Here is a 26,449-nt window from a genome sequence, read left to right as displayed (position 1 = left end):
ACGATACAGACACATTTCAGAGTAGCAGCCGTGTTAGTCTGTATACGCAAAAAGAACAGGAGTACTTGTGGCACCTTAGAGACTAACAAATTTATTTGGGCATAAGCTTTCGTGGGCTACAGACCCACTTCATTGGATGCATGCAAACAGACACACCCACTCCAGATATCAGTTGTAGAACTTCAAATTCTATATGCTAATTATGTGTAAAACAATAGTGCTGACTTTTAACTTTATTTTAAATAACTTAATACAGGATGATTGCTAGTCTTGATCCACCAGAATAAAGTTTGACTTTCATTGTATTTAGCCTGTATGAGGTATTAAACATTTTATATGGTGGTTCCATAGCTCCAGTATGGAGTTGTGAAGCTGACAAGACAGCCAACAGCCAATGTAAGGAATGCAGTGTGTACACAGAGCTATCCACAGACACTGCATCGCCCTAACTACATTGACATAAGTGCCACGCCTCTCGTGGAGCCGGAGTTATTGTGTCGGTGTAGCAGGGCACTTACCTTGGCAGAACAAGGCTGTAGTATGTACACTGACATAATTAGGTCGACGTAAGCTGCCTTACGTTGACCTGTGCAGTGTAGACTAGGCCTCAGTTAAATCAAAGTTAAAATCATAGACATTTGCACCCAAAATTCCCTTCTGTCCTCTTCCCTAGCCCAACCCCTGGTTTTTAGCTAACAGAGCAGTCACCCTATTGGAGCAGACCTATAAAATCAGCTTGCCTCTCTATGGGCCTGATTCTGGCATGGTGCTGAGTGCCTCCTGAACAGCTCCATCGCACATTCTCTACAATGGGAGTGGAGGGAGCCTGACACCTTTCAGGAGTCGCTCATGCCTTCTCCTCTTGTAGAACTAAATCCACTAAGCAGGAAAATAATCTTGGAGACTTAAAGCTCTCATTGAGAGTCCACTGAACCTGTAGCTCAGCCTCTGCTCTCTACAGGACCCATGTGCAGTCTGGGGCTTAACTCAGCAGCTCTCAAATCTTTCCATTACCTTTGGTCAACTCTTCAGCATCTCTCCCATCCACTCACATGAAAGAATCCAAACGCGTGAAGTCTTGACGGTTGGTTTCAAATTAGCATTGCACATTTCAATTTTTTTTTATTCCTAGAACTACTCAGTTTCAGATCCTCTCCCTCTAAGAGTACATCTACTACACTGCAATTCAAAACCTAAGGCTAGCCCATGCCAGCTGAGTTGGGCTCTGACTAAGGGCCTGTTTAATTGCAGTGTAACCATTCGGGTTCAGGTTGCAGTCCGAGCTCTAGGACCGTCCAACCTCACAAAAGCTACAGCTACATTGCCTTTAAAAAGCCCCTTACCTTGAGCTTCATAAACCTAAGTCAGCTGGCATGGTACAGTCATGGGTTTTTAACTGCAGTGTAGACATACCCTAAGTGAAACAATAATGGGGGGAGATGCCTGGAGTTCACACCAGGACTCAGGTGACATTTTGGGAAATCTGCTCATGCTTGCTTAAAAGGGCTTTTTACTTGATTCTAAATTAAGCCTCATCTTTTCCCTGAGACAAGTGCTAGCTGTCAACCTAAGCAGTTTTACTTCACTCAGCATAAGAGGAGTATAATGAACATATGGGAGCCTTTGGAACCCATGCCAGCACTTACGCATGACCAAACAGGGCTGGCTCCAGGCACCAGGGAAGGAAGCAGGTGCTTGGGGCGGCCAATAGAAAGAGGTGGCACGTCTGGGTCTTCGGCAGCAATTCGGCGGCGGGTCCCTCAGTCCCTCTTGGAGCGAAGGACCCACCGCCAAATTGCCACTGAAGAATGAAGCGGCACAGTAGAGCTGCTGCCGAAGTGCCGCCAATTGTAGCTTTATCTTTTTTGTTTGTTTATATCGCTTCGCTGCTTGAGGTGGCAAAAAAGCTGGAGCCGCCCTGTGACCAACTAGATAGCACAATGCAGGTCATACTGCTTTTCCTAAAGGTCAAAACCTAACTGTCCAGTGGCCACAAGGGCACTTTCCAATCTGTGTATTTTCAGGTGAAGAGCTGAACTCTGCCACCATGACATACAACTGGCACTAAAAGGGACTTTTGGTAAAAACAAATTATTTTTAGCTCCACAAAGAGAAGAGCACATGGGCATTTTTTTTTTGGAAAGCCAAACAAGTGTTATTAAAATTAACAACAACTGACTGAAGCCAAAGTACTTTAGTTTGTTATAGATCAGGGGTCGGCAGCCTTTGGCAGGCGCGCCAAAGACAGCACGTGAGCCAATTTTAATGGCACGCTGGAGCCTGCTCGGACTCAAGCATGCTATTAAAAATCCTGCGCAGTCTCGCCCGCTCTCTTCTGCCCTCTGCTCCCCCCACGGCGGCAGGGAGCAGAAGCATAGCTGTGCGCACGGGGTGGGCAAATGGCCCCACTGTCCCGGCACGGCAAGCCGTGGGGTCTGCGCTCCCAGACCGGAGCGTGGGCCGAGTACACAAGCTGCCGGCCCCTCCCCTGCCTTCTCCCCTCCCCTGGAGCCCTGCTGCCGCGTGCAGCGCTCTGGGGGTTGGGGCTGTGCGCTCCCGTGGGGCAGCATTTGGCTCCGCGGGGAGGCAGACACGCTTTCTGCTCAACCGGAGCCATGCTGCCACCACGCGCAGCGCGGGGGGGGGGAGCTGTGCTCTCCTGCGCGGCAGCGTGTCTGGCTCTGCATGGAGCCTCAAGGTAAAGGGCCCAGGGCTGGGGGGGTTGGATAAGGGGTGGGTGTGACGAACTGGGAAAGTTCTTAATGTTTTCTTTGAGTACTGTGTTGGTGCCTCAGTGTCCCCATGGCAGTTCTTAAGTATCTGGCAGAGCAAAGGGCCAGTGCACCTAAATGCCTGGCACTCTGTCTCCTAGCAACTGATGGCCTGGGCCCCTCCTCTGCAAAGGTGCCAGCTGAAGGTGTTGGAGACAAAGGGATCAGGTGACCTCCTGGCCCGGGAAAGGGGCTGAGGAGAGAGGAGGGGCTGGGAGGGGTTGTTAGTCTGGAGCTGGCTGGGGTCAAGGGTGGAGGGCAGACCTGGGGGTCTGGCTCACTGCCCCCAGAATGGACCCGGCCGAGGGGTCCTGTTCGCTGTACCTACAAGCTCTGTGTTAGACCCTGTTCCTGTCATCGAATAAACCTCTGTTTTACTGGCTGGCTGAGAGTCACGTCTGACTGCAAAGTGGGGGTGCAGAACCCTGTGGCCCCCCAGGACCCCGCTGGGGTGGACTCGCTGTGGGAAGCACACGGAGGGGCAGAGGATGCTGAATGCTCCAAGGAGAGACCCAGGAGGTAAAGACGTGTGAGCTTCTTGCCCAAAACAAGTCTGCTCCAAGGGAGAGGAGGCTCCCCAAAGTCCTGCCTGGCTTGGTGGGGAGCAGTTCCAGAGCATCGCCCGGTGACTCCGTAACAGTGGGGGCAGTCAGGGGACAGGGAGCAGGGTGGGTTGGATGGGGGGGAATGGGATCCCAGGGGAGTGGCTAGGGGCAGGGGTCTCTGGAGGGGGCAGTCAGGGAGCAGAGGGGGTTGGATGGGGCATGGGAGTCCTGAGGTTTGTGAGGGGGCAGGGGGTGGATAAGGGTCAGGGCAGTCAGGGGACTGGGAGCAAGGAAGGTCCTGGGAGGGCAGTTAGGGTGGGGGGTCTCTGGAGGGGGCGGTCACGGGACAAGGAGCTGGGGGGGTTGTATGAGTTGGGAGTTCTGGGCGTCCTGTCAGGAGGCAGGGGCGTGGAGAGGGGTTGGCGCAGGCAGGGAGTGGGGGGGGGTTGGATGGGTCAGGAGTTCTGGGGGTCCTGTCGGGGCGGGGAGTGGTTGGATGGGGCATGGGAGTCCCGGGGGTCTGCTGGGGACGGGGGTGTCGATAAGGATCGGTGCAGTCAGGGGACAGGTAGGGGGTAGGGTCCAGTCCAAGGACAAGGAACAGGGAGGCTTAGATAGTGTGTGGGGTGCTGGGGGGCAGTTGGGGGCAGATGTCCCAGGACGGGAAAGTCGGGACAAGGAGCAGCAGGGTTGGGAGTTCTTAGGGGGGGCAATCACCCAGCCCTCCCCCTGAGCCCTGACCCCCCCCACACACCACACCCTCTGCCCTGAACCCTGCACACCCCCCAGGTGCCTGCCCTGAGCCCTGTACCTCCCTCATACACACCCAGCCCTCTGTTTGACTTCTTCATCCTCTCCCCACCACAACCCTAGCCCTGACACCGGCACCCCCATCCATACCCAGCCCCCCCTCTGCCCTGACACCTATACTCCCCCACATACCCAGCCCCCAGCTCTCACTCCAGCCCTCTGGGTCCTGGCCCCACACAGCCTGCTGCTGGTCTTGGGTTCTGGCTGACAGACCCTTTCCAGCTGGGGTCCCGGCCGCAGGCCTTGCTCAGCCCTCTGTCAGCCTAGGTGAACAGAACCCCAGACCAGCAGCGGGCTGAGCGGGCTGGCAGCGTAAGATCAAAATTTTAATTTCATTTTAAATGAAGCTTCTTAAACATTTTGAAAACCTTATCTTACAATACACCACTAGTTTAGTTATATAATACATCGACTTATAGAGACTTTCTAAAAAACATTAAAATGTATCACCGGCACGCAAAGCCATAAATTAGAGTAAATAAATGAAGACTCCGTGCACCACTTCTGAAAGGTTGCCAACCCCTGTTATAGATTATGGTGTGCAACCTTAATTCAGCCCCATGGTGTGTATGGATTATGATAGTCTTTAATTACATGGTCACCTACTACTTTTTCCACAGGATCTAGCATGGAAATTCAAAATTCTGTCTTCAGAACAGGGTTTGAACGATGTGCAGAAAATAATCCATAGGGCAATGAGGATAAAACAAAATATTGAATAACCACTCCTGAAGTGAGTATTGTCCATTCTGTGCACTGATTGAGGCAAAAGTCCTATGGAAAAAACCTAATATGTTATCATGTAATTAAAAACTACTATAATGCAGAGGCACATGGGGGCTGGCATTTCCTGACTGTTGAGTGCTTTCTGTTAGAAGAACACAATTAAGGTTGCAAAGTAGTTTTTGTGTGTGTGTAATATTTAGAAACCAAAGAATCTCACACTCATCACCCTTCGTTTGAGACTACATGGACAAAAGCCTCCCCCCCATGTTGTACATTTATGGAGAATGGACTGAAATCAGAAGCCAGAGGCAGACTTCTTCCCCTAGTGCGTGTATCAGGACTTACTGCACCCTCCAAGTGCTTGTTGAGTGTTAGGATGGGCGCCCCATGAAGTCTGCTGGTGAGGGGCAGAGTCAGCAAGCTCTTGGCCTCCCACTCATGAGTCAGCAGCACACACTTGAGGACGGCATACATGTGTGGAGCAGCAATAAGCAGTGCTTCCCACCAGTCTACCCGAACCATCCTGCCTGTCAATTCCTCTGGTAACAATGTTATCCTTCCACTTGCAGCCAGATGGAACACTGCATGCTGGGGCATGTGATCTCTGTGGGTTGCACTTTCTTATTAAAGGTATGGCTGGCTGCAATCTGCTGCATTTTATAGCGATTTGTCAGTGGTTTCCAGGAGCTCATCGAGGAGCCAATGTAAAAGCTCAGACGGGCAGTCCTGAGAGAGAGCATAAGATTCCTTTTCTCAAAGATGTACCACACTTAGTTCTGCTACAGACTGTGTTTGTGACCTTGGCCAGGAGATTTAGTTTTTACATTCCCATTTTACAGATGGGGGAACTGAGACACAAAGATATTCCCTGACCTCTTGGGTGTGTGAGAAACTAAAATCCATTCATACACCCAACACGCTCCAAGATCTTAGTCTGGAAGGTGTTCCAGAAAAGCGAAGTATTGTTACTATTGAACAAGTTAAAATATCCTCATAATCACCACATTTTCAAGTCACCTGAGTGTGTAACAGTGAGGAGCAGGAACTCTGTTCCTTTGTGTATATCACACACAGTGCAAACAAAATTGTATTTCCATGGGGGAATAAATACTAGTTTATCTTCGGTCCACTACCGTTGCTTTAGAAAGAAAAAATATCCTAAGAATAACAAAAACAGAAACCAGCTGACAGCAGATTCTTTCACAGGGTTACTCTGGCTCTTTTCCAGTTCTGTGCAGTCACAATGCCGATCTTGTCCAGGTCTCTTCCACTCGGTTTGCTTTGGCTAATTAACATGAATGAGATGACTCTAATTGCTCTACACTGTTTATGCTGGAAGAGGCATCACAAGCAACAAACAGGCCCATCAAGGGAACAGTGGCCTAGTAAGGTTTACAGTAGTCTGCCAACTGACGGCAGTTTCTCACACAGGGCAGATTATTTTCTCCATTACTTTTTTTGGAGCAGGCAGGTATTTCTCATCGTGTCTGTTTCCCATCCTCCCCTGTCTTTAACTGCCAGAGGGATATAGTGCTGATGCTGGCAAAAAGCAAAGAAAGAGGGTTTGGTGGAAATCCTGTGAGCTGAGGCAGTTTACACTGAGGGGGGAATGAAGCAGAGTCCTGGGGATCTGGACCTCACAGGGAGGGCTCACATGTATGGCAGTGAGCCAGAAACAGTGGTGTAGTGTGCTAGCTGGCAACCTCCTGGATGGGCTCTGTTGCTCTACTTGGCAGGAAGATCAAGAATGGAGGAGTGGGAGGAAGAAGATCATAGAATCACAGAAGATTAGGGTTAGAAGAGACCTCAGGAGGTCATCTAGTCCAACCCCCTGCTCAAAGCAGGACCAACCCCAAGTAAATCATCCCAGCCAGGGCTTTGTCAAGCCAGGCCATAAAAACCTCCAAGGATGGAGATTCCACCACCTCCCTAGGTAACCCATTCCAGTGCTTCACCACCCTCCTAGTGACATAGTTTTTCCTAATATCCAACCTAGACCTCCCCCACTGCAACTTGAGACCATTGCTCCTTGTTCTATCATCTGCAACAACTGAGAACTACCTAGCTCCATTCCCCTTTGGAACCCCCCTTCAGGTAGTTGAAGGCTGCTATCAAATCCCTCCTCACTCTTCTCTTCTGCAGACTAAATAAGCTCAGTTCCCTCAGCCTCTCTCATAAATCACTTGCCCCAGCCCCCTAATCATTTTCGTTGCCCTCCACTGGACTCTCTCCAATTTCTCCAGATCCTTTCTGTAGTGGGGGCCCAAAGCTGAATGCAATACTCCAGATGTGGCCTCACCAGTGCCGAATAGAGGGGAATAATCACTTCCCTCGATCTGCTGGCAGTGCTCCTACTAATGCAGCCCAATATGCCATTAGCCTTCTTGGCAACAAGCACATGCTGTTGACTCATATCCAATCTTTTTCCAACTGCCTAGGGCCTCCCCCGATTACCACCAGTTTTCAAAGATAATGGCCAATGGCTCTGCAATCACATCCGTCAACTCCCTCATCACCCTTGGATGCATTAGATTCAGCCCCATGGACATGTGCATGTCCAGCATTTCTAAATAGTCCTTAACCTGTTCTTTCACCACTGAGGGCTGCTCACCTCCTCCCCATACTGTCTTGCCCAGTGCAGCAGTCTGGGAGCAGACCTTGACTGTGAAGACGAGGCAAAAAAAGTGTTGAGTACTTCAGCTTTTTCCACATCATCTGTCATTAGGTTGCGTTTCCCATTTAGTAAGGGTCCCACACTTTCTCCGACCTTCTTTTTGTTGCTAACATACCTGTAGAAACCCTTTGTGTTACCCTTCACATCCCTTGCTAGCTGCAACTCCAGTTGTGCTTTGGCCTTCCTGATTACACCCCTGCATGCTCATGCAATATTTTTATACTCCTCCCTAGTCATCTGACCAAGTTTCCACTTCTTGTAAGCTTCCTTTTTTGTGTTTAATCTCACTGAAGATTTCTCTGTTAAGCCAAACAGGTCACCTGCTATATTTGCTATTCTTTCTGCACATCGGGATGGTTGGTTCCTGTGCCCTCAATAAGACAGCTTTAAAATACAGCCAGCTCTCCTGGACTCCTTTCCCTCTTATATTAGCTTCCCAGGGGATCCTGTCCATCAGTTCTCTGAGGGAGTCAAAGTCTGCTTTTCTGAAGTCCAGGGTCCGTATTCTGCCGCTCTCCTTTCTTCCTTTTGTCAGGATCCCGAACTCGATCATCTCATGGTCACTGCTGCCCAGGTTGCCATCCAAGCTAATCAATCTGCCTACCACTCCAGGAAAGGCTATGAGTAAGAGCTTCAGAGGCTGTCAGGGAAGGCCGAGTGAGCCAGCAAGGGTGTAATTTCATTGGATTCAAACCCCATTTTACTTTTCTCCACTCTGGATCTTCACTAGAAGATTGGGACCAGGCAAGTGGTTCAGGGAAAAAAAAAAGATCTTCTGGCCCATGTGAACACTCCTTGTTTGAGAATAATAAACCTAACCCAAATGTGTCAACTTGATGTTCTCCGTTGTTGGTATCACAGTGTAATTCTAGTCCAACTTAGTTTGCCCTCTGGAAACCCATCCCCAGAGCACAAAGAGAACGTGAGGACTAGCTACTTCCCAGAGCACCCAGTGCTTTCCCGCTACCAATGCCCCATTGCTGGTGAGAAGTGCTCTACTGGTCTGGTGTCTCGCTGCAAGGATGGCTGCGTTGCATCATGACATAAGTGTCATGTTACAATGAAGTGACAAGATAAAGCTTACAAAGTTATAGAAAAAAAAGGTATGGGCACTGCAACCACTAAGCCATCTCACCCAGTAACATTAATATATTTCAAACCTCAGAGCCCCCTCGTACAGGATTTAAACAAATAATCACATTGCCATTAGAACATTTCTCTCTGTCCTCCTGAATGTGGAAGTTTGATTCCAAAATGTCTTTGCTGAGGAAATGCAAATCAAAAAAGTGTAGTTTCTCTTGTGTGTGACAACGGGAAGGTCAAAATAAATGCTTTAATGACATCCTTAAGACAAACATTCATAGATGTGGCATAGATACCATGCACTGGGATATAGTAGCCCAGGACTGGCCAAGACTTGCCAGAGTAGGGACGATCACTTTTGAGGAAAATCGCCTTGCCCTGATCACAGAAACATGCCAGAAAAGAAAGGACAGATGATTGTCATGTAGCAATCATGGCCCAACACTGCCTTCCAACATTACCTACAATGTTTGCCAAAGAGTTTGCGGCTCAAGGATTGGACTCCTCAGTCATCAAAGAACCATAAAAATAAAAACCTGGCTAAAAGATCATCCTTGACCCCGAGGGATTGCCAACAAAAACCTTTATACCACACTATCATGGGCAGGGAATGGGAAAAAATGCATAGTGAGTGGTATGGAGGGAAGGGTACATTTTCAGGAGTTTGGGATGACTGTTACTTATGAAGGTCAAAGCCATGACATCACCCCACTTAAGTGCTGATAAAACCTGTGTCCACCTACACATATTTTTGTGCATCCATATTTTGTGTCTATTTTACCCATAGACATATAGTTTACAGACATAGTGTGCTTGTGTGCACACAATACAGGGTATGCATCTAATACAACAGCGGCAATATGTATTTTATACCACACACATCCACTGCACTGCCCATCTGGCAGGGTAGAAAGCTAACTGTTACAAAGCTGCAGAAGGAGAATTTACCTTAAGGGAGAAAAAAATCCCACCTATGATTGAAACAGCAAACCACCTGCCTAGTGGACAGTAAAATGATCTTTTCCATGGAGAAAGCAGGTGTTATTTTTGGCTACAGCATCACAAACAAAAGGAAAGTGTTGTGTAAAAGTGATAGTGGGGGGGAGTCTCAAAACCTGAAAATAAGTAAAAAACAAAACGGAGTCAGTTTCAAATTGATTTTTGGGAGTGAATCTGACACAAAGAGTTGTAGACAATGTCAGCCTCTCAAATTAAATTCTCCCATCAGTGTAACGAAGAAGCATTAACTGGTACTAAAAGGAATGGAGGTTGATCTACCAGGAAAGAATTTCTGAGCTGCAGACTCTTTCTAAAAGTAAAAGTCATTGCAAGTTAAGGTACAAGATATGTAAAGGAATGAGAAAGTGACACTGTCTTCCCTTGTTCCAGAACTCTCTCCCACCCCTAAGCAATTGGCAGCACATTTTTTTTATCTTATCTTGATATGTCAATAAATAATTATGTTTTTCCAACTGAACAAGGAGCTAGACATGGCAAACTGTAATTAACAGCATGAAGCACAATAGCATTTGGCATGCTCACTCTTCATTTCTGAATAGGATGATGCAACAACCCTTTTCAAGCCAATTCAAAAGAAACTTCTACTTATAATTACATGCTATCTTGATTAGGATTTGCTAATAACATCATGCCTATTGAGTCCGAACTACTGAAAAGGTAACAGATTCGTCCACTGACAAAATGTACTGCCAAGACAGATAATATGTTATGGCTATTTCATGGAACTACATTTAAAGAGCTTGGGAAGGGAAAAAAAGCCTGCATTCATTAAATAAGATCACATGACTATAGGGATCCAAATGGATTAGGCTTTATTATTGTGAAGGTAAAAGATAGTATAGGCAAACTGGTAGCACCACCTATAATTAAGGTTATCTGACACTTCCCATTATAAGACCCTGTTTTCAGTTGCTTTAACTTCACCAAATTAACTGTTTGGGCTGAAATTTTACATGCAAAGGTCTGTATTTGGCTGAATTTTTAGGAAAATTTTGTTATGCCCTTGTTAAAAATTTCTGGTAATAATTTCCAGTCCTAGCATCCCCGTGCTTTGGAGTAGGAACTTGAAATTTGGCTGGGGAGTGGCCTTTGTGTCAGCAATGTGCTTTTTGCCATGCCTGTGAAAAGTCTGCCTACATTTGGCTATATTATCAGCCTTTGGGGGAGAAAATCACAGTTTGCACATGCTCCATAGAGACTTTTAGATTTTACCAGTTAAAATCTCCAAAGATTCTATCCTCACTGAGTATATTTGACCCCCTCACAACCTCTTTGTGTGACCAGACTTTGCATGTAATCATCACAGAGTGGCTGAACATACTCGCTACAGCCCTGAACTATGAGGTGAAGTTGGATTTTCCCTGTAATGGCTGCTCCTAGCTGCTGTGAGCCCAGCCATCTGAATAATGGAATTTCCTAATTTCTGAGAGCTTAATGTTGCAACTTGAATAACGTTCTTTTAACATAGCTTTTTGGTTTGTAATGTCAATGATAAGTAAGGCTGCGAATCATTCACGGAGGTCACGAGAAGTCACGGCTTCCGTGACTTTCCGAGACCTGTGAATTTTGCAGCGCTGGTGCAGCTGACTCCAGGATCATCCCAGCAGCTGGGAAAGCCCAGGGACCAGCTGCACCGGCTGCTGCTCTAGCAGCCCCAGGCAGCTGCTCCCTCGTGCTGCCCTGGAGCAGTGGTCCAGGACAAGTAGCAGTGGTGGCGGGGCCCTGAGCTGCCCTCGCCTAGACCAGTGGTGGCAACGATGTGGCCCTGGGCCATCCCCTGCCAGGACCAGCGGTGGTGGCAGTGGGGCCACAGGCTGCCCCCTGCCCAAAGTAGCAGTGGTGGTGGGGCCATGGGCCACCTCCCGCCCGGAGCGGCAGCAGGGCCACGGGCCGTCCCCCACCAGGATCAGCGGCAGTGCCACAGGCTGCCCCCTGCTCAGAGTGGCAATGGGGGCATGGGCTGCCCCCCCCACGCTGCCTCCCCCCCCCCCCCCAGCAGCAGTTTTCAGGAGTGCCTCCCTCCCAGCAGGTAAGATTTAGTCACAGGTATTTTTAATAAAAGTAATGGACAGGACTCAGGGGCCATGAATTTTTATTGCCCATGGACCTGTCCACAACTTTTACTAAAAATACCCGTGACTAAAACGTAGCCTCAATGATAAGCAGTTCGCAGAAAAATGCAAAGACCCTCAATCATACCTAATTATGCTTAGTGAAAACAAAAAAATAATTCTATCACTCAGTAAGCGCTGCATTTTCAAAAATATATGGGGATATATGCAACATGCCACATAATTATGTGTGCAAAATATGTGTGTGTATATAGTTTGTAATTTCCAATTGTCTGCGGACAATACCAAGCCAGGAGGGGTTGCAAGTGCTTTAGAGGATAGGATTAAAATTCAAAATGACTTGGACAAACTGGAGAAATGGTCTGAAGTAAATAGGATGAAATTCAATAAGGACAAATGCAAAGTACTCCCAGAAGACATGATCAGTTGCACATACACAAAATGGGAAATGACTGCCTAGAAAATAATACTGCAGAAAGGAATCTGGGGCTTACAGTGGATCACAAGCTAAATATGAGTCAACAGTGTAACACTCTTGGAGGAAAAAAATGGCGAACATCATTCTGGGTTGTATCAGCAAGAATGTTGTAAGCAAGACACAAGAAGTAATTCTTCCACTGTACTCTGTGTTGATGAGACCTCACCTGGAATGCTGTGTCTTGTTCTGGGTGCAACGTTTCAGAAAATATGTGAACAAACTGGGGAAAGTCCAGAGGAGAGCAACAAAAATGATTAAAGGTCAAGAAAACATGACTCATGAGGAAAGATTGAAAAACACTGGGTTTGTTTAGTTGGGAGAAGAGAAGACTGAGAGGGGACATGATAGCAGTTTTCAAGTACATAAAAGGTTGCAACAAGGCAGAGGGTGAAAAATTGTTATCCTTAACCTCTGAGGATAGGACAAGCAGCAATGGGCTTAAACTGCAGTAAGGGAGGTTTAGGTTGGACATTAAGAAAAACTTCCTAACTGTCAGGGCATTTAAGCACTGGAACAAATTGCCTAGGGAAGTTGTGGAATCTCAGTCATTGGAAATTTTTAAGAACAAGTTAGACAAACACCTTTAGGAATGGTCTAGTTATTACTTAGTCCTGCCTTGAGTGCAGGGGACTGGACTAGATGACTTCTTAAGGCTCCTTCCAGCCCTACACTTCTAGGATTCTACAATCTCAGAGACATATCCATTTGTAAGTGAAACACATTTTTAATTTTGCCCTGAATTAACTTGAAATGTAGATTAAAAGAAATTTGTTTATTTTAAAAGCTTTGATTAATCAATGATTAATAAGTTAATGTTTGTAAAACAATGTGACTCTGCAAATTACTACGAAAGTGCTAAGTGTTATTATTATGTTACTATTATGAAATGCCTATTAAAATAAAGTGTTTTCTTTTCCTTCATCTTTCTTTCAGGGAATACAGGGAAATAAAGACTAACCATCTCCAATGTTGCCTAAAATGAGCTAGAGAGCAGCACTGCCCTGTCAAGAAGTTGTGTTGGCAACTGGTTGGATATCAAATTCAATTTTCCCAAAGGAAGGCTAGGAACTGGAGACCTATTGCCATAGGTCAACTATTACATATGCTTTACAGTGTATTCTTGAGTGCTGTGTATAGTGCAATCTTAAATGATTCAAGTGATGGAGCTGCCACTTTTCCTTTGGAGAGTTGCAAGTCACGAAAAAGATTCCTTTCAGTAGGGACCCTGGAGACCAGTGACTATAAATGATAACATTACTTACAGTAGGTGTACTCAAAAACACCAAAGCAATGACAATAACCTTTGGCAATTAATCTCATTTACATATGGAAAACTTGGTGTCTACACATATTTAGTAGAAAACTTGCTCTTCTCACTCAACATGGGGCGAGTGTTCACAACATGGTGAAGAGTTAAATAAAAGCATTCAACCTCCCATCAACGTCCCATCTCAGTATTAGTCATCCTCAAATAACCTAGGGCCCAATCCCACAAAACACTTGTGTCCAGGAGTACCTAGTACTGCTGTGAATTGTCCTTCTGAAGTCAAGGTAATATTCACCATGTCCAATAGTAAGTGTGTGCACCATTGGCCCCTTAGACTGTAAATTCCTCGAGACAGGGACTGTGCCCTATTTTTCTGCAATGTGCCATACACAGCCCTTGGTGCTCTATAAATAATAAATAATAATAATAAATATTCCATAAAGCAAAACATCTTTACCATTCTCTTCATCTCCTTGGAGACCTGGTGAGCACCCAGATGGTTGTAAAAGGGGCGATCTACACCCCAGTGTGGAGGGTTATAGCCGATGGAATTGGTGCGCTGTCTGTTCATCTTGGCTATTGTCGCTTTCTCATCTTTCTGAAATAAAAACATGAGAGAATTGCATCACGTATTTTGAAACATTTTACATGGTAATCACTCCCCAGATTACTTTGTTTCTGATCTTTTATCCCCCTGCATTAACCTATTAATCATGCACTTCAACAGAAATAAGGAGCATTCATCTGATCAGTTCTTTATTGCTTTATTTCCTGTCCTTCCAAGCGTCACAGTTAAGTATAATGGGACAGTTTTTCAAAGGACTCAACATTTGTTGCCCATCAACAACTCCCCTCCTCTGTGAGGACAAACAACTCCGGTTAGTGCAAACAGGGTGTCTTTTTTTGCCTTGAGACTGAACAATTAAATTCAGGAACAAAATTGTAGTTCTGAGGGGAAGAGACTGTGTTAAGATTCCTTGGAAAACACGAATCAATGTGCCTGCAATGTACAGGGCAAAGGCAGAGGGCTGATCTGCGTAAAGGACTAGGAGCCAGGTTTCAATTCTGGCACTGAGCCTGCCCTCCTATACAATGGGGATGCCTCCCAAAGGAGGGCTGAAGAATACTTAATGTTCGCTGGGTACTGTACTTGGTAAGTGCTAAGAAGAAAATAATGGTACTGCACAAGGTGAAAAAGGTGTTTTCTCCTCTTCAACTCTAATGGCACATTTTGTCTTTGACTGAAATTCTCCTGAAGTTGAATGGTGTTTGGTGGTAAGAGAAAGCTATGACATTTGGACCTGACTCAAGACGGTTGCAAAGGTTGGGGTGTGGTTGAACCCAGAGATTTATTTCAGGCTCATCACCAATAAAAACAGAAGTGCACGCAGGGCCTGTGCTTCCATTTAGGTGATCTAGGCGGTCGCCTAGGGCATCAGGATTTGGCGAGGCGGCATTTTGCCTCCGGGTCTTCGGCCACAATTCTGTGGTGGGTCCTTCACTCGCTCCGGGACCCGCCACCAAAGTGCCCCGAAGACCGGGAGTGCGGAAGGACCCCCCCACCGCAGAATTGCTGCCAATGACCGGGAGCGTGGAAGGACTCCTGCCTAGTGTGCCAAAAACCCTGGCACCGCTCCTCAGTGCAGGGTGCTATGGGGTGACATAATAGTATTATGAATTATGTCTTTTGAGGGTGTTTTCTAGCTGATGAAAGGCATTGCTTTTTCAACATAGGATTTTCTCTATCCTCTTGTTGGCCTCTGTTTTGTAGAGGAGGCAGAAGTAGCTTGTACAGGATCAATCCTGTAGTTTTCATTCAGACCAAGATTTCAACAGGAGACTTACTTAATAGGGAACTATGTGATCTGACCGTGTTGACTTAACAAAAACCAACGTGGCCATGGTCGTAAGCATGTTAATATATAATTACTGAGAGATGGGCAACCCTTGGAGAGTTCGCAGGTTCTGTTGGAATGAGCATTTGAAATGTTTTTTTAATAGCTTGAGAGATCACCTTTTTTTAAGATTTCCTGGATCTGGCTAAGCACAAGCACCAGGACAGACTCATGTAATTATTGTTGCGTATCTTGGATTTCAAAACCAGGAATTGCGGAGGTAGCAAAACAATTTTAGAAAAGAAAATGCCACAATTTTTTCAAAACGATTGAGCCTGGTTCAGCTCATGTCTTGGATGAAGGACACAGGTTAGTCCATGTATTCTCCATACGGATTCTCTTGTCCCAAGCAGTAACTGTGGTTTCCAAGGCATTCAACACATTCCTGTCACAGAATGACTGGTGCTATTTCCATGGTAACCAGAGAGTTAACTGTCACATTTTATATTGTCATGCTTTTTTGAATTAAAAAACAATCTTTGAAAAATCAGTGCTGGGGAAAGGTGATAGATTGACAGCCATGGAGACGGTAGTCCTCAATACTCACAGGAAAGGGACAGTCACACCGACAGTGCCCTCAAGTAGACTGCAGGCTCTTCATGCCGAGACAGGTTACAGTAGTGTTTGAGTGAATAGTTCAGTCTTTACACCCCTATGATTTTCCTGGGAGTGTCAACAAAGGTGCTGACTGTGGCACAGGGTTCATAATTGAGATCTTAATAGCCACTGGATAATAACAACCTGGGGTTGCTACTGCCCCAAGGCTGCATTTGAACTGCTGCAAGGATTCTATCTATCTCATTACCTATTCCCAGGTGGCTGAGAGCATTGCTAGTATATTGCTACAATGGGCTGGGGGCAACTGCAAAGAACTGTCAGCTCCATTGCAAAACTTAGAAGAAGCAGCCACACATTATCACAAACTGCTGAAGCCACAGAAAGACAGGTGTGGGGAAACAAACCTCATGAATACTCACTCCTGTCTCTCACCTGCATCAAACCAGTATCGTTTAATCTATAAGAGCTGGAACTGTGAACATTTTGTGCCAGATGAACTTCACATTAGCAACCATTATGGAAACTCCAGCTAACCTCCAAGAAAGCTGTGTTTTAAATGTTTCTAAAAATACACAAGTATGAAATGACTCTATTATCGTTTTTTTTTAAAGCCACAGAACTTTTACTTTTCTAACCTTTACAATCATTTGTGGTGCTCTAGCTGCAACCCCTTGCATAGTTACAGATCTATATATATATCATCTGATGCCAGAAAAACACTGGCAGAAAGAACAGATTAGGTATCTACAACCAAATATTTACTGCTCTGAATAATAAAAATGACACTGCCTGTACATTTTATTACAGCTTGGCGAGAGACTTTCAACCAGTAGCAATCAAAAAAAAAGCTAGGCAATAAATCTAGTCTGGAGAGCTATAAAAGCAAACCTATCTGGTTACATTATAAATGCCTTTAGTCAATAGACGATAAAAAATACATGCAACAAGTTTTCCCCAGTGGTGAAGCACAGTGCAATATGTATCTAGTAAACGCAGATATAATCTTAAGAAAAGACTTAATTCCAGAAATCTAAGCAGATAAACTGAAAGGTCTCAGCCAATTAAACTACATTTGCTTTTGACTAGGGACAATTGACTGTCATACACTACATTTACATTATGTCAATTGTGTGATTAATTTGAAAGGAATAAAAGGCCTCAGTAGGTACATGTGTACTGACAGTTCGGGGTTGGGGAAAGGTCAGGACAAACTGTGGCAAATACACACACTATTGAGGTCATTTACAACCATGAGATCACAGACCATATAAATTATCCAAAGCTGTGTGAAGAACTCTTGCATTTCTTCCCCAGGAAATTGTGTAGGGGAGATTTTGAACCACGTATTCAGTAGCTTTTGCCATAGATAAAACCCAGTGTGGGGCAGTGTTTTTCAGTCAAAGCCTCTGGTGGCAAATTTTGCTCGCACAAATAAAACACAATACTCAAACTTCTTATTCAAATGGCTAACCACAACTTCACTGTTAGTTGTACTGCTTATTTAAAAGCACCTTCTTAACTTGATTTCTTTTCAAATTTACTTTTTTTTTTAATTCCGATTTCTGGTTGAACACTCTTTAAAAGTATGTTGTGATTTAATTTTTTTAAAAAAAGATGAAGTCCCAGATTGTTAATGGTATTTAGACATGGCTGCATTCAGTGTCACAATGCCTAACAGATTTAGAAGCCTAAATCTAATTTTTAAAAAGATTTAGGCACTTAGGAGTCTAAATCGCATCAACTGACTATGGAATTTAGACTCCCAAGTGCCTAAATCCCCTTTGAAAAATTATATTTTATGCTCTTAAACTTAGGCATCATGATGCTGAATGTACCACCACCAAAATAGCTTTAAAAATCTGTGCCTAAGCGATTTTCTACTCTGTAGATGTTTATAAGGGTAGGGTGACCAGATGAGATAAAGAAAATATCGGGACACGTGGTGGGGTCCACCAGCGGACCAAAAAAAACAAAAAACAAAAAAAACAGTGCTGCTGCCGGAGCGAAAGATCGATCGGGACGCGGGACAACCACCTAAATATTGTGGCGGTCCCGATTTTATCGGGACTTCTGGTCACCCTATATAAGGGTCACTCTTTTCAGTTTAGTTAGCCTATTGCTCCCCTGCTAATTGACTATACAGGAAAACTGACTTGATCGATTGCGCATCATACACACTAGTATAATAATCTTTGTACAATATATGCCTTGTGAGGTAAACAAATGACTCACTGGTCATCAATATCATGGTGAAATGTATGTAGCAACATTACATGTAAAGTTATGAATTCCCCATGTATGATGTTGGCAGCATGTGTTCAAAGCCATGCCTGACTAGCAAGGAGTGGTTTAACAGGTCTATCCTAAACAAAGAAATGTGTGTTTACCTCAATTTATATATAAGTAGTAAAGAGGGTCCTTGAGACAGCAGGAAGAAGACAAGGCAAATCTGCATTTCAGCATACACAGGGGAGATGAAAACGCATGGGTCACCTTCACCCCCAGACTCCACTTTGCCTTCTTTACAGCTTGAATAAACTTTGTTTTGAGGGGTAACCCTCACACAAATCCACTTCAAAGGGGAACTGGATTATAAAGGTGAGGGGCAAAACCCATACCAGGGTATCTCTCTCTCTTGCACTCTCTTTCACCTGAGACAACAAAGGAACCAGCCTTTTGACTTTGAGCGGAGGAGGGGAGGAGGAAGGCATCCTGACCTGAAAATTTGGTCAGCCCTGTTGCTGGAAACATGTGCTAAGGATTTCACCTTGAACCAGTTTAGTTTGTTAAGTTTCCGCTACTAGAAAGCATTTTATCTTTGCCTTTCTTGTAGCTATTATTGACTTTAATACCTGATACTCGTACTCACTTAAAATCTCACTCTCTGTAGTTAAATAAACTTGTTTTATTTTTTAATCTAAACTAACCCAGTGTTGTGTTTAAACTGAGCTGCTTGGTAACTGAAATAACAGGCTGTTGGTTATTGGCTATTGACCCCGAACAGGGCCAACGAACCTCTAAAATCTGAACTGTCCAGGAGAGGGCTGGACAGCACAGAACACAAGTTTGCGGGAAAATTCAAGACTGAGGGTGTGTTGGGATCAGCCTGAAAGTAGTAACCAAGGAGGCTGGAAGCCAGAGTGTGGCTGGTGTGTTACTGATAGGCTGCTGGGGTCAGAGCTGCTGGATCAGGACTGCAGCTATGCACAGACACTCAGGGTGTGACCTACATGCTGTCTGTAAGCAGCCCAGGTTGGAAGCTACAGCAGCAAAGCATTGGGAGGGACCCCAAGTTGCAGGGCAGGTCGTGACACAATCCCTCACTGGTCTGGACTGCACCCCAGAATGACACTGACTATACACAAAGTGTCATCAAATGTATAAGAAAAGATTGAGAAAAAGAACTGTTGACGATGTCTTTCAATTCTGCTAATTTTTATGTGCTATCTGTTACAATGGGAGCTGCAATATTCTCAGACAGCAATGAGCTTTTCAAATTTAACATGGATAAACTCCAACAGTTGCTGTGGGAACTTTCAAATATTAGCTTGCAGAGACCGTAAATCTTATCCCCAGAGGTTTTATTGAATTCTCATCTCCATTTCCCACACACTGAGCTACAGTAACACCATGTCAAAACCACAGAAATAGTTGAGATTTTCTTAGACCAATCAATTGCATCAAACACCTTTACTCTATGGCTGCATCTACAGTAGGATTTTTTTAGAGATCTGTGGTTATCAGTGGGGCAGCTCCAGCAGTCAAAGCTGTAGCATAGACATGTCTAATTTAGCTATAGGATAGTTCCTTATATTGTCTTGCTGTTGTACTGCCATGTGAACTGTATTTTTGACAATAATATATGACCAATTGCATTACAGCAGTAAACCTACGTGAATGGAAGCCTGGCTCAGTTGCAGTGAAACTCATTAAATCTAAAATGTTTTAGTAGAGTCACATCCACAACATATAAATGATCATTTTGTTTGTTCAGCTGGATGGAGTTCTAGGATATTATTTAGAGAAGAATAAAAGCTGTTTTCCTAGGAGCCATGGCCAGAACTCATTGAGCTATTTCAGGCTTAAAAAGCCAACATTACCATTTCTTTCTGAAAAATTTATACCTGTTAGTATTACAGGGAACAGCCACATTTCCTATAACTGAAAGAGAAGTGAGAAAAATGTGTGTCCTTTTTTTTTTTTTTAAGGTTTGTTGACTTTGTAAACAAGACCGGCGCTAGGGTTTTGAGCACCTTAGGCGGACGGCAATTTCGCTGCCCCGCGCGCTGGTCCTGCGGCTCCGGTGGAGCTGCCGCAGTTGTGCCTGCCGGCGGTCCACCCAAGCGGCGCGAGCAGCCGACCGTCCGCAGGCACCACTGCGGCAGCTCCATCCGAGCCGCGGACCAGCGGACCGCCAGCAGGCACCACTGCGGCAGCTCCACGGGACCTGCCTGCCGCCCCCTCCGGTGGCGCCCTGACCCAGGGGACACCTTGAGCTGCCGGCTGCTGCGGCGGTGCCCTGACCCAGGGGGCCCCTGGGCTGCCGGCTGCCATGGCGGCGCCCTGAGCCAGGGTCAGAGCGCCTCCGCGGCAGCCTGCAGCCCGGGGTTTCCCTGGGCCAGGGGACCCCTTGGGCTGCCGGCTGCCGCGGCGGCGCCCTGACCCAAGGGACACCCTGGGCTGCGGCTCCCGCCGGCAGCTCAGACTCCATTTCTGTCCTAGCAGCAGCGGCTGCTCAACAATTTAAAAAAAGAATTGGGGGCGCATTTTGGCGCCCCCAAATCTCGGCGCCCTAGGCAACCGTCTAGTCCGCCTAAATGGTTGCACCGGCCCTGTTTGTACATTCAGAAGCACTTTGTGGACAGTCAGCATTCTCACTCTCTAGTTGATGGTCATGTTCAGTGCCTGCCTTATTTTCTTAGCATAGTGTTTCCCATACTTCTGAAAGCTGATGCTCCTCCATTCAAGAAAATGAAACTACCTGCAATGAGCCCTACTCAATGTAACATACGCATCTTCCACACTTCCCCAGGTAGTCCTTTGTGCCTCGCATCCCACTTTTGGGAAATGCTCGCAGAGATCTTCATTATAGCAGAGCAGCAGTTCTGCTATAGTTAAGGTTGAGATACTAAATATCCTTGCCTTTCTTACATGCTTTGACGAGCTATGAAATAGTTAGCAACTTGCTGTTTAAATTGGCATCTGAGTTCACATCCCATTAAAATAAATGGAAAGGTCACACTTTGAATCTATTGTTTCAGGCTGTCTGCAAATTCAGGCAGACATCTGAGCATTTGTTACACTTGCTTTATGTTTTGAACGGTTTCTTCACAACCCTAGGAGCTAGGGGTTTTTGTGTTGGTTGGTTTATTGGTTAACTTGTTTTGTTTTCAAATGAAAGTGGAGACTCGGGAGAACAATATAGAGGTCTGTCTGTGTCCCCTTGGCTATTTCTTCGCATCCCTCGGTTTGAGGAAAATGGCAATAGCATAACACCATCACTCCTGTACTTAACTGAGGCATGGGAGGGCAGGGGCTCAAACACCAGTTTTCCCACAAGTTCTGCAAGGAAGTGCTTACCAGTAACAGCACCAGCAAAGCTGCTGGTGAAACTGAAGAGGCAGTAGGCAGGTATGTGCAGGGAGAGGAAAGAGATGGGGTTGCGTCCGAACCGGTTTGGTTTTGAACTCGAGCCTCTGCCAGTAAAAGATCTTTATAAGCATCAAGGGAGAAGCAGAAAAGTCCCTATGTATATTTTCAATTCTGTGGATGTTATTTAAAGACTGTTCTACCAGAAACTAGATTTTTTTTAACAAGTCAATATAAAAAAAATTCAAGTTGGTAGCATCCTTTTATTAAACTATTTTCAAAGGAGGACATAGTCTGATATATATACACAAGTCATTGGAACAGAAAAATATTACATACATTCCTCCTATTTAATCAGTGCAGCAGAAAACTATGTTGATGCAAATAATTCATTTAACAGCTGAGAATTCAAACAGACAAAACAACAGGAAATTCAAAGTTATGATTAATCAGAGCAACAGTAAATGGAATTTGGTTTCACAGTGTATGCCATTAACAGGGCCGGCTCCAGGCACCAGCGGAGAGAGCACATGCCTGAGGCAGCACATGCTAAGGGCGGCATTCCATCCATTCTTGGGGTGGCACAGTCAGGCGGCTTTTTTATTTTTTTTGCTTTGGCAGCTTGGGAGGTTTTTTTTTCTTTTTTTTTTCCTTGGTGCGGCAAAAATGGTAGAGTCCTGGGCATTAATTTTATGCCTTAGCTATACTCCTGACAATGCTGAGTTATAGTGTCTGTGGGAGTTATGGGCCAGTTATTCAGACAATTGAGGTATGCCCATGTAAACTGGGAAATTGCTCATCCAAATGGCTAACTGCATGGATTTGAAAATGCAGTCATGGTAACTCTATGTAAATTAGGTCCACAAGTGTTTACCTTAATTATCTGAAATTCTGGCCTCACTACTGTGAATTCCCTTACTTTATTTGGCATCAACAATAAAGTTGTATTTACTTGGGGTTTTTGGCATAATAATTGCATAGGTAATTGATTGCATATGCAAATAAACATGCTAGGCCAAATTAATCACTAGGTAAGGAGTGTCCCTCCACTGAAGTCAAGCAAACCTGTTTTCCCTCTGACTGATTTTATCTGAACATGCAAAGGTGAGTTCTGTTTAAATTCAAGATTTTCAAAAAACTGAGAGTAAGCATGCAAAATATCAGCTCCAAAGGTCAGAAAGTTTAAAATGAAAATAGTTATCTCAATGATAACTGCAAGTAAAATAGCTTTCTGGAAAGAATAAATAAGACTTGCAAAGCCTGATGTAGATGTAACTGATCTTGCTTGGGCTGACAGCAGGGTTGGAACATGGGACCTTCAATGCTAAAAGCATGAGCTTCTACCACCTGAGCTAAAGAACCGCTGTCATTAACTGGAAACAGTAGCCGACTCAGTAACCACTTACGTCAACCAGCTATTAGAGATGGACAAAGATTCAACACTATCCTGGTGTGGGTTACATGGACAGTGCAAGCAACAGAGGTCCTGGGCTGTAAGGCGCTGAATGCCACCAGAGACACTTGAACTGGGTTTTGAAGGGGTTCACCACCTTGTAGAAATCAGGCACCAAGTGACCGACCCGTCCAATGAAGTGTTGTTCACCAAAAACAACCCTTCTTGGCAGAAAGACCAAGGATTTAAACAGACCTACTCTCTCACCCCTGGAAGGAGCCTAAAGATCGGAGATGAGGTACATTTGTGGAGCAGTGGAGGGTGAGGGAAATTTGCCCTGCCACTGCATCTGCTGCTCCTGGTTTAGGTGGAAAAACAGAAGATTTACATCTTTAGTCCATATGAAATATATTGCCACAACGTGATACATACTCAGCTTTGTTATGAGAACTCCATATACAGTGTGTGACTAACAGGAACCCAGACACGACTCACAGGAACCCATTACTAAGTTAGACGAACATTTTATGGAGGTTACTGGAACGGACTCCAGTAAATACCTCACTAAATAAATCATACACAAGAAAGTAGCTAAAAAAGAGGGAATGGAAGCAAAAGTAAAACACTGGTACCTTGTCCATCTTTACTTCTAGCAAATTATTAAGCAGGGTGGGGAAAGGGAAAATGCTTTTCACTTCTGATAACTTTTTGTTCTATTAAAATTGGTATTTAGATTTGGGCAAAGATGCAAGCTCAGGGCTTCAGTTACAAACAAATGAACTGTAAGAGTGAGGACGCTGGAATTGTGAGGCCTAGAACTCAGGATACCTCGCTTCTCTTGGACTCTGACACTAGTCTTTGTGACCAATTTAAGTATAGTAACTTCCTAAGCCACATGGATATTGCAAGTCTTAATATTAAGTGCTTTGGGACCCTGAGGTGCAGAGTACTATTAGTATTACGTTAGAGCTGGGAGATCCCAACTAAGACCAGAGCCCCATTGTGCGATGTTCTGTACACCAACACATAGTACGAGAGCTTATAGTCCAATGGACAAGGCAGGAAAAGGGTGGAAGAAATGAAGTATTAAACCCACGGGGGACTGAGGCAGAGAGTCACACAGGAAGTCTGCTGGAGAACCGGTAACTGAACCCAGAACTTTTGAGTCCCACTCCACCAAGACAGTCTTTGTAGAGAAACGAGGCAAATGTGGAGAATGCTTTGGATTACTTCTTTTGAAAATTCTATTGCAGTCTCCGCTGCAGCCACCCTGAGGCAGCAGAATGTTGTAACATACTTTGAAGTGCTAACATTCCACTTGTCCCAACAAAGATCTACAGATCTTCACAGGAACATACCAGATACTAAGTGTGTTCTCCTGATGTAACAAATCAAAATACCTTCCCTCCCCTGGACATGGACCCTCACCAAAAGTGTGTTTTGCAGCAGCGAAGAGGGTAAAGTGTAAATACCTCAAGTGGCTTGAGCTGCCCACTGACAGGCCATGATGTGTGAGACGTAACGATCTTGCCCTGAAAACTATAATTATCTTCTGAAGATTGGGTAAATAGACACCAAAACATTAGCTTCTCTCCTTAAAGGATAATAATGGATTTTCTTCCTTTTTTTGCATTTAGAAGATCTGAGGCTTGTTTCCCTTCCTGAGAGAATGTAACTGCAAGTGATGATCTCAAGCTAATTGTGTATAGGCATAGTGGTCATTCACCATGTTATTGAAGCATGTCACCAGCAATGCATTTAGCAATATTCCTATTTTTCAGAAGGGGAAACTGAGGCACAAAAAGGTCAAGTGATTTCTTCAAGGTAAGACTAAGGCAGACCTAGGAACAGAGCCCAGATGTCCTGACTAATAGTCCTGTGCTTTAACACAAGACAATCTTTCCTCTGTGAGTTCGCATAGATGATGCAAAGTTTGGAGATGTTCTGAAATAGTGTTTTGCTTTGTCCCATTATGGACCTGGAGACAGCTGCAAAATAAACACTCAGATCCAGTTCATAATTTTTCAGATGCTCAGGGGGCTTCAAAGCTACAGTAGAGTTTTGATTAGTCTCAGATTCAGGGTAATTCAAAGACTGGGTTTTGATCCAGGCCCATCACTACAAGCTGGTAAGAACTTCGGACAGCATACATAGTGTCCACTGGTCCTTGGAGCTTGACGAACAAAATGCTGGGTGAAATATCATGGTCTATGTTATGCAGCTGGTGAAATTAGATGATCAAGGAAGTCCTCTCTGGCCTTAAAATCGGTCATAATCTGGACACACACCTGTTATAGACACTAGATGCAACACAGCCCACTTTTTGTTGGAAGAGACACACAGCGGAACCAGTGACTGTAGTCCAGCTCAAGTCAATAGTGACTGAAAGCTGTTACCGTGTGCTGCTTGTTCAAGTGATCTATGGGAAATGAATTGGTACTCTCAGTCCCGTTCCACAAGGACAGGCATCCACCATCCCAGCACGCCCTGACTGATAACCTGGCTGGCAGAACCAGCAGATACACTGAGGAAGGATGTACCATGGAGGGAAGCACAGTCACTAACTCAAGAGGCCCCTCCAGCTCATGTCTGAGGCATGCTAGTGGGCAGGCGGGGAAAGCTTCCACGGCTGCAGCTGAAGCTGTACCTGGCCTGGGTATGATGGAGAACTTTGCTTTTCTAAGGCTAATAATTTGCCAGCTTCCACTAGCATAAAACTCAGTTACAAAATAATCTCCCAAGTGGTTAAAAAAAGGACTAAGGCCAGATTCTTTTGCACAGATGAGTTGTGCTTGGGGCAGGAATGGGGTGAGAAGAGCTGCAAAGGTGGCCATACCCTGCCTTCCCCCACCTTACACACACGCTGGGGACCGGAGGGAAGGTATCCTAGAAGTTGTTACACTGGGCCTCTGGAACTAGAGGGCTTCTTGGCACAGCGGGAATCCTCTACCGGCCAGGAAAGCCTGGCTTTCAGGCTGCTTTGAGGTGTTAGGAGTGGCCACCAGCCAAAAGCACCTAAAACATACATTAGTCTGTTTGCTCTTACCCGTTTTTGACTGCAGCGTACAATCAGGAAGGTCTCTATACTGTGCTCCTTGAGGTAAGCATTGCGTTCTCCTCCAAAACCCAACTCCACCTCGTAGTCTCCATTCAGATAATTCAAGGTTGCTTTGGTAATGTGGATTCGCCTTGAATGAGACAAAAGGCAAATTGTGGAGTTCATTAAGCAGCTCTAATAATCACATATCTAGTAAGCCAATTCCTGCCGGTGACAGATTCTGTGCACTAGAATAAATAGCGCATTTCAGGGTCCAATCTCGCTGCCGTTGATATCCTCTGGGAGTTTTGTTTCGCCTTTCAAAGGGAGTAAAATCAGGCCCATTGATATTTTTCCACAGAATTAGGTTAAAACACATTATTCAAGTTTTGCATCCATTAATAAGCGTCCCGGTGGATGTAAGGCAGCCATTCATTCATTCACACATTCATTTGATACCTTGCTCTAATACACAGTAGACATGCTTGCTCAACAACCAAAACACATTACACACAAATGACCGAGACATGG

At 45.1% G+C, this 26,449-nt stretch overlaps 1 protein-coding gene across 3 annotated transcripts in view; it reads right to left on the bottom strand.

Moving 5' to 3' along the window:
• Window positions 1-26,449, bottom strand: part of ADCY5 (adenylate cyclase 5) — a 321,010-nt gene that overhangs the window by 52,379 nt on the left and 242,182 nt on the right. For all 3 annotated transcript variants that reach the window (XM_050916994.1, XM_050916995.1, XM_050916996.1), the window contains 2 exons: window positions 25,928-26,069; window positions 13,904-14,044 (listed from right to left, as the gene is read on the bottom strand). In XM_050916994.1, the coding sequence (XP_050772951.1) occupies window positions 13,904-14,044; window positions 25,928-26,069 (283 nt within the window). The remainder of the gene's footprint in view (window positions 1-13,903; window positions 14,045-25,927; window positions 26,070-26,449) is intronic.

This window comes from Gopherus flavomarginatus, chromosome 10 (assembly GCF_025201925.1).
Source record: "Gopherus flavomarginatus isolate rGopFla2 chromosome 10, rGopFla2.mat.asm, whole genome shotgun sequence".
NCBI classification, from domain to species: Eukaryota; Metazoa; Chordata; order Testudines; family Testudinidae; genus Gopherus; species Gopherus flavomarginatus.
The sequence above is the reverse complement of the archived record's forward strand: the minus strand, read 5'-3'. Positions and strand labels throughout refer to the sequence as shown.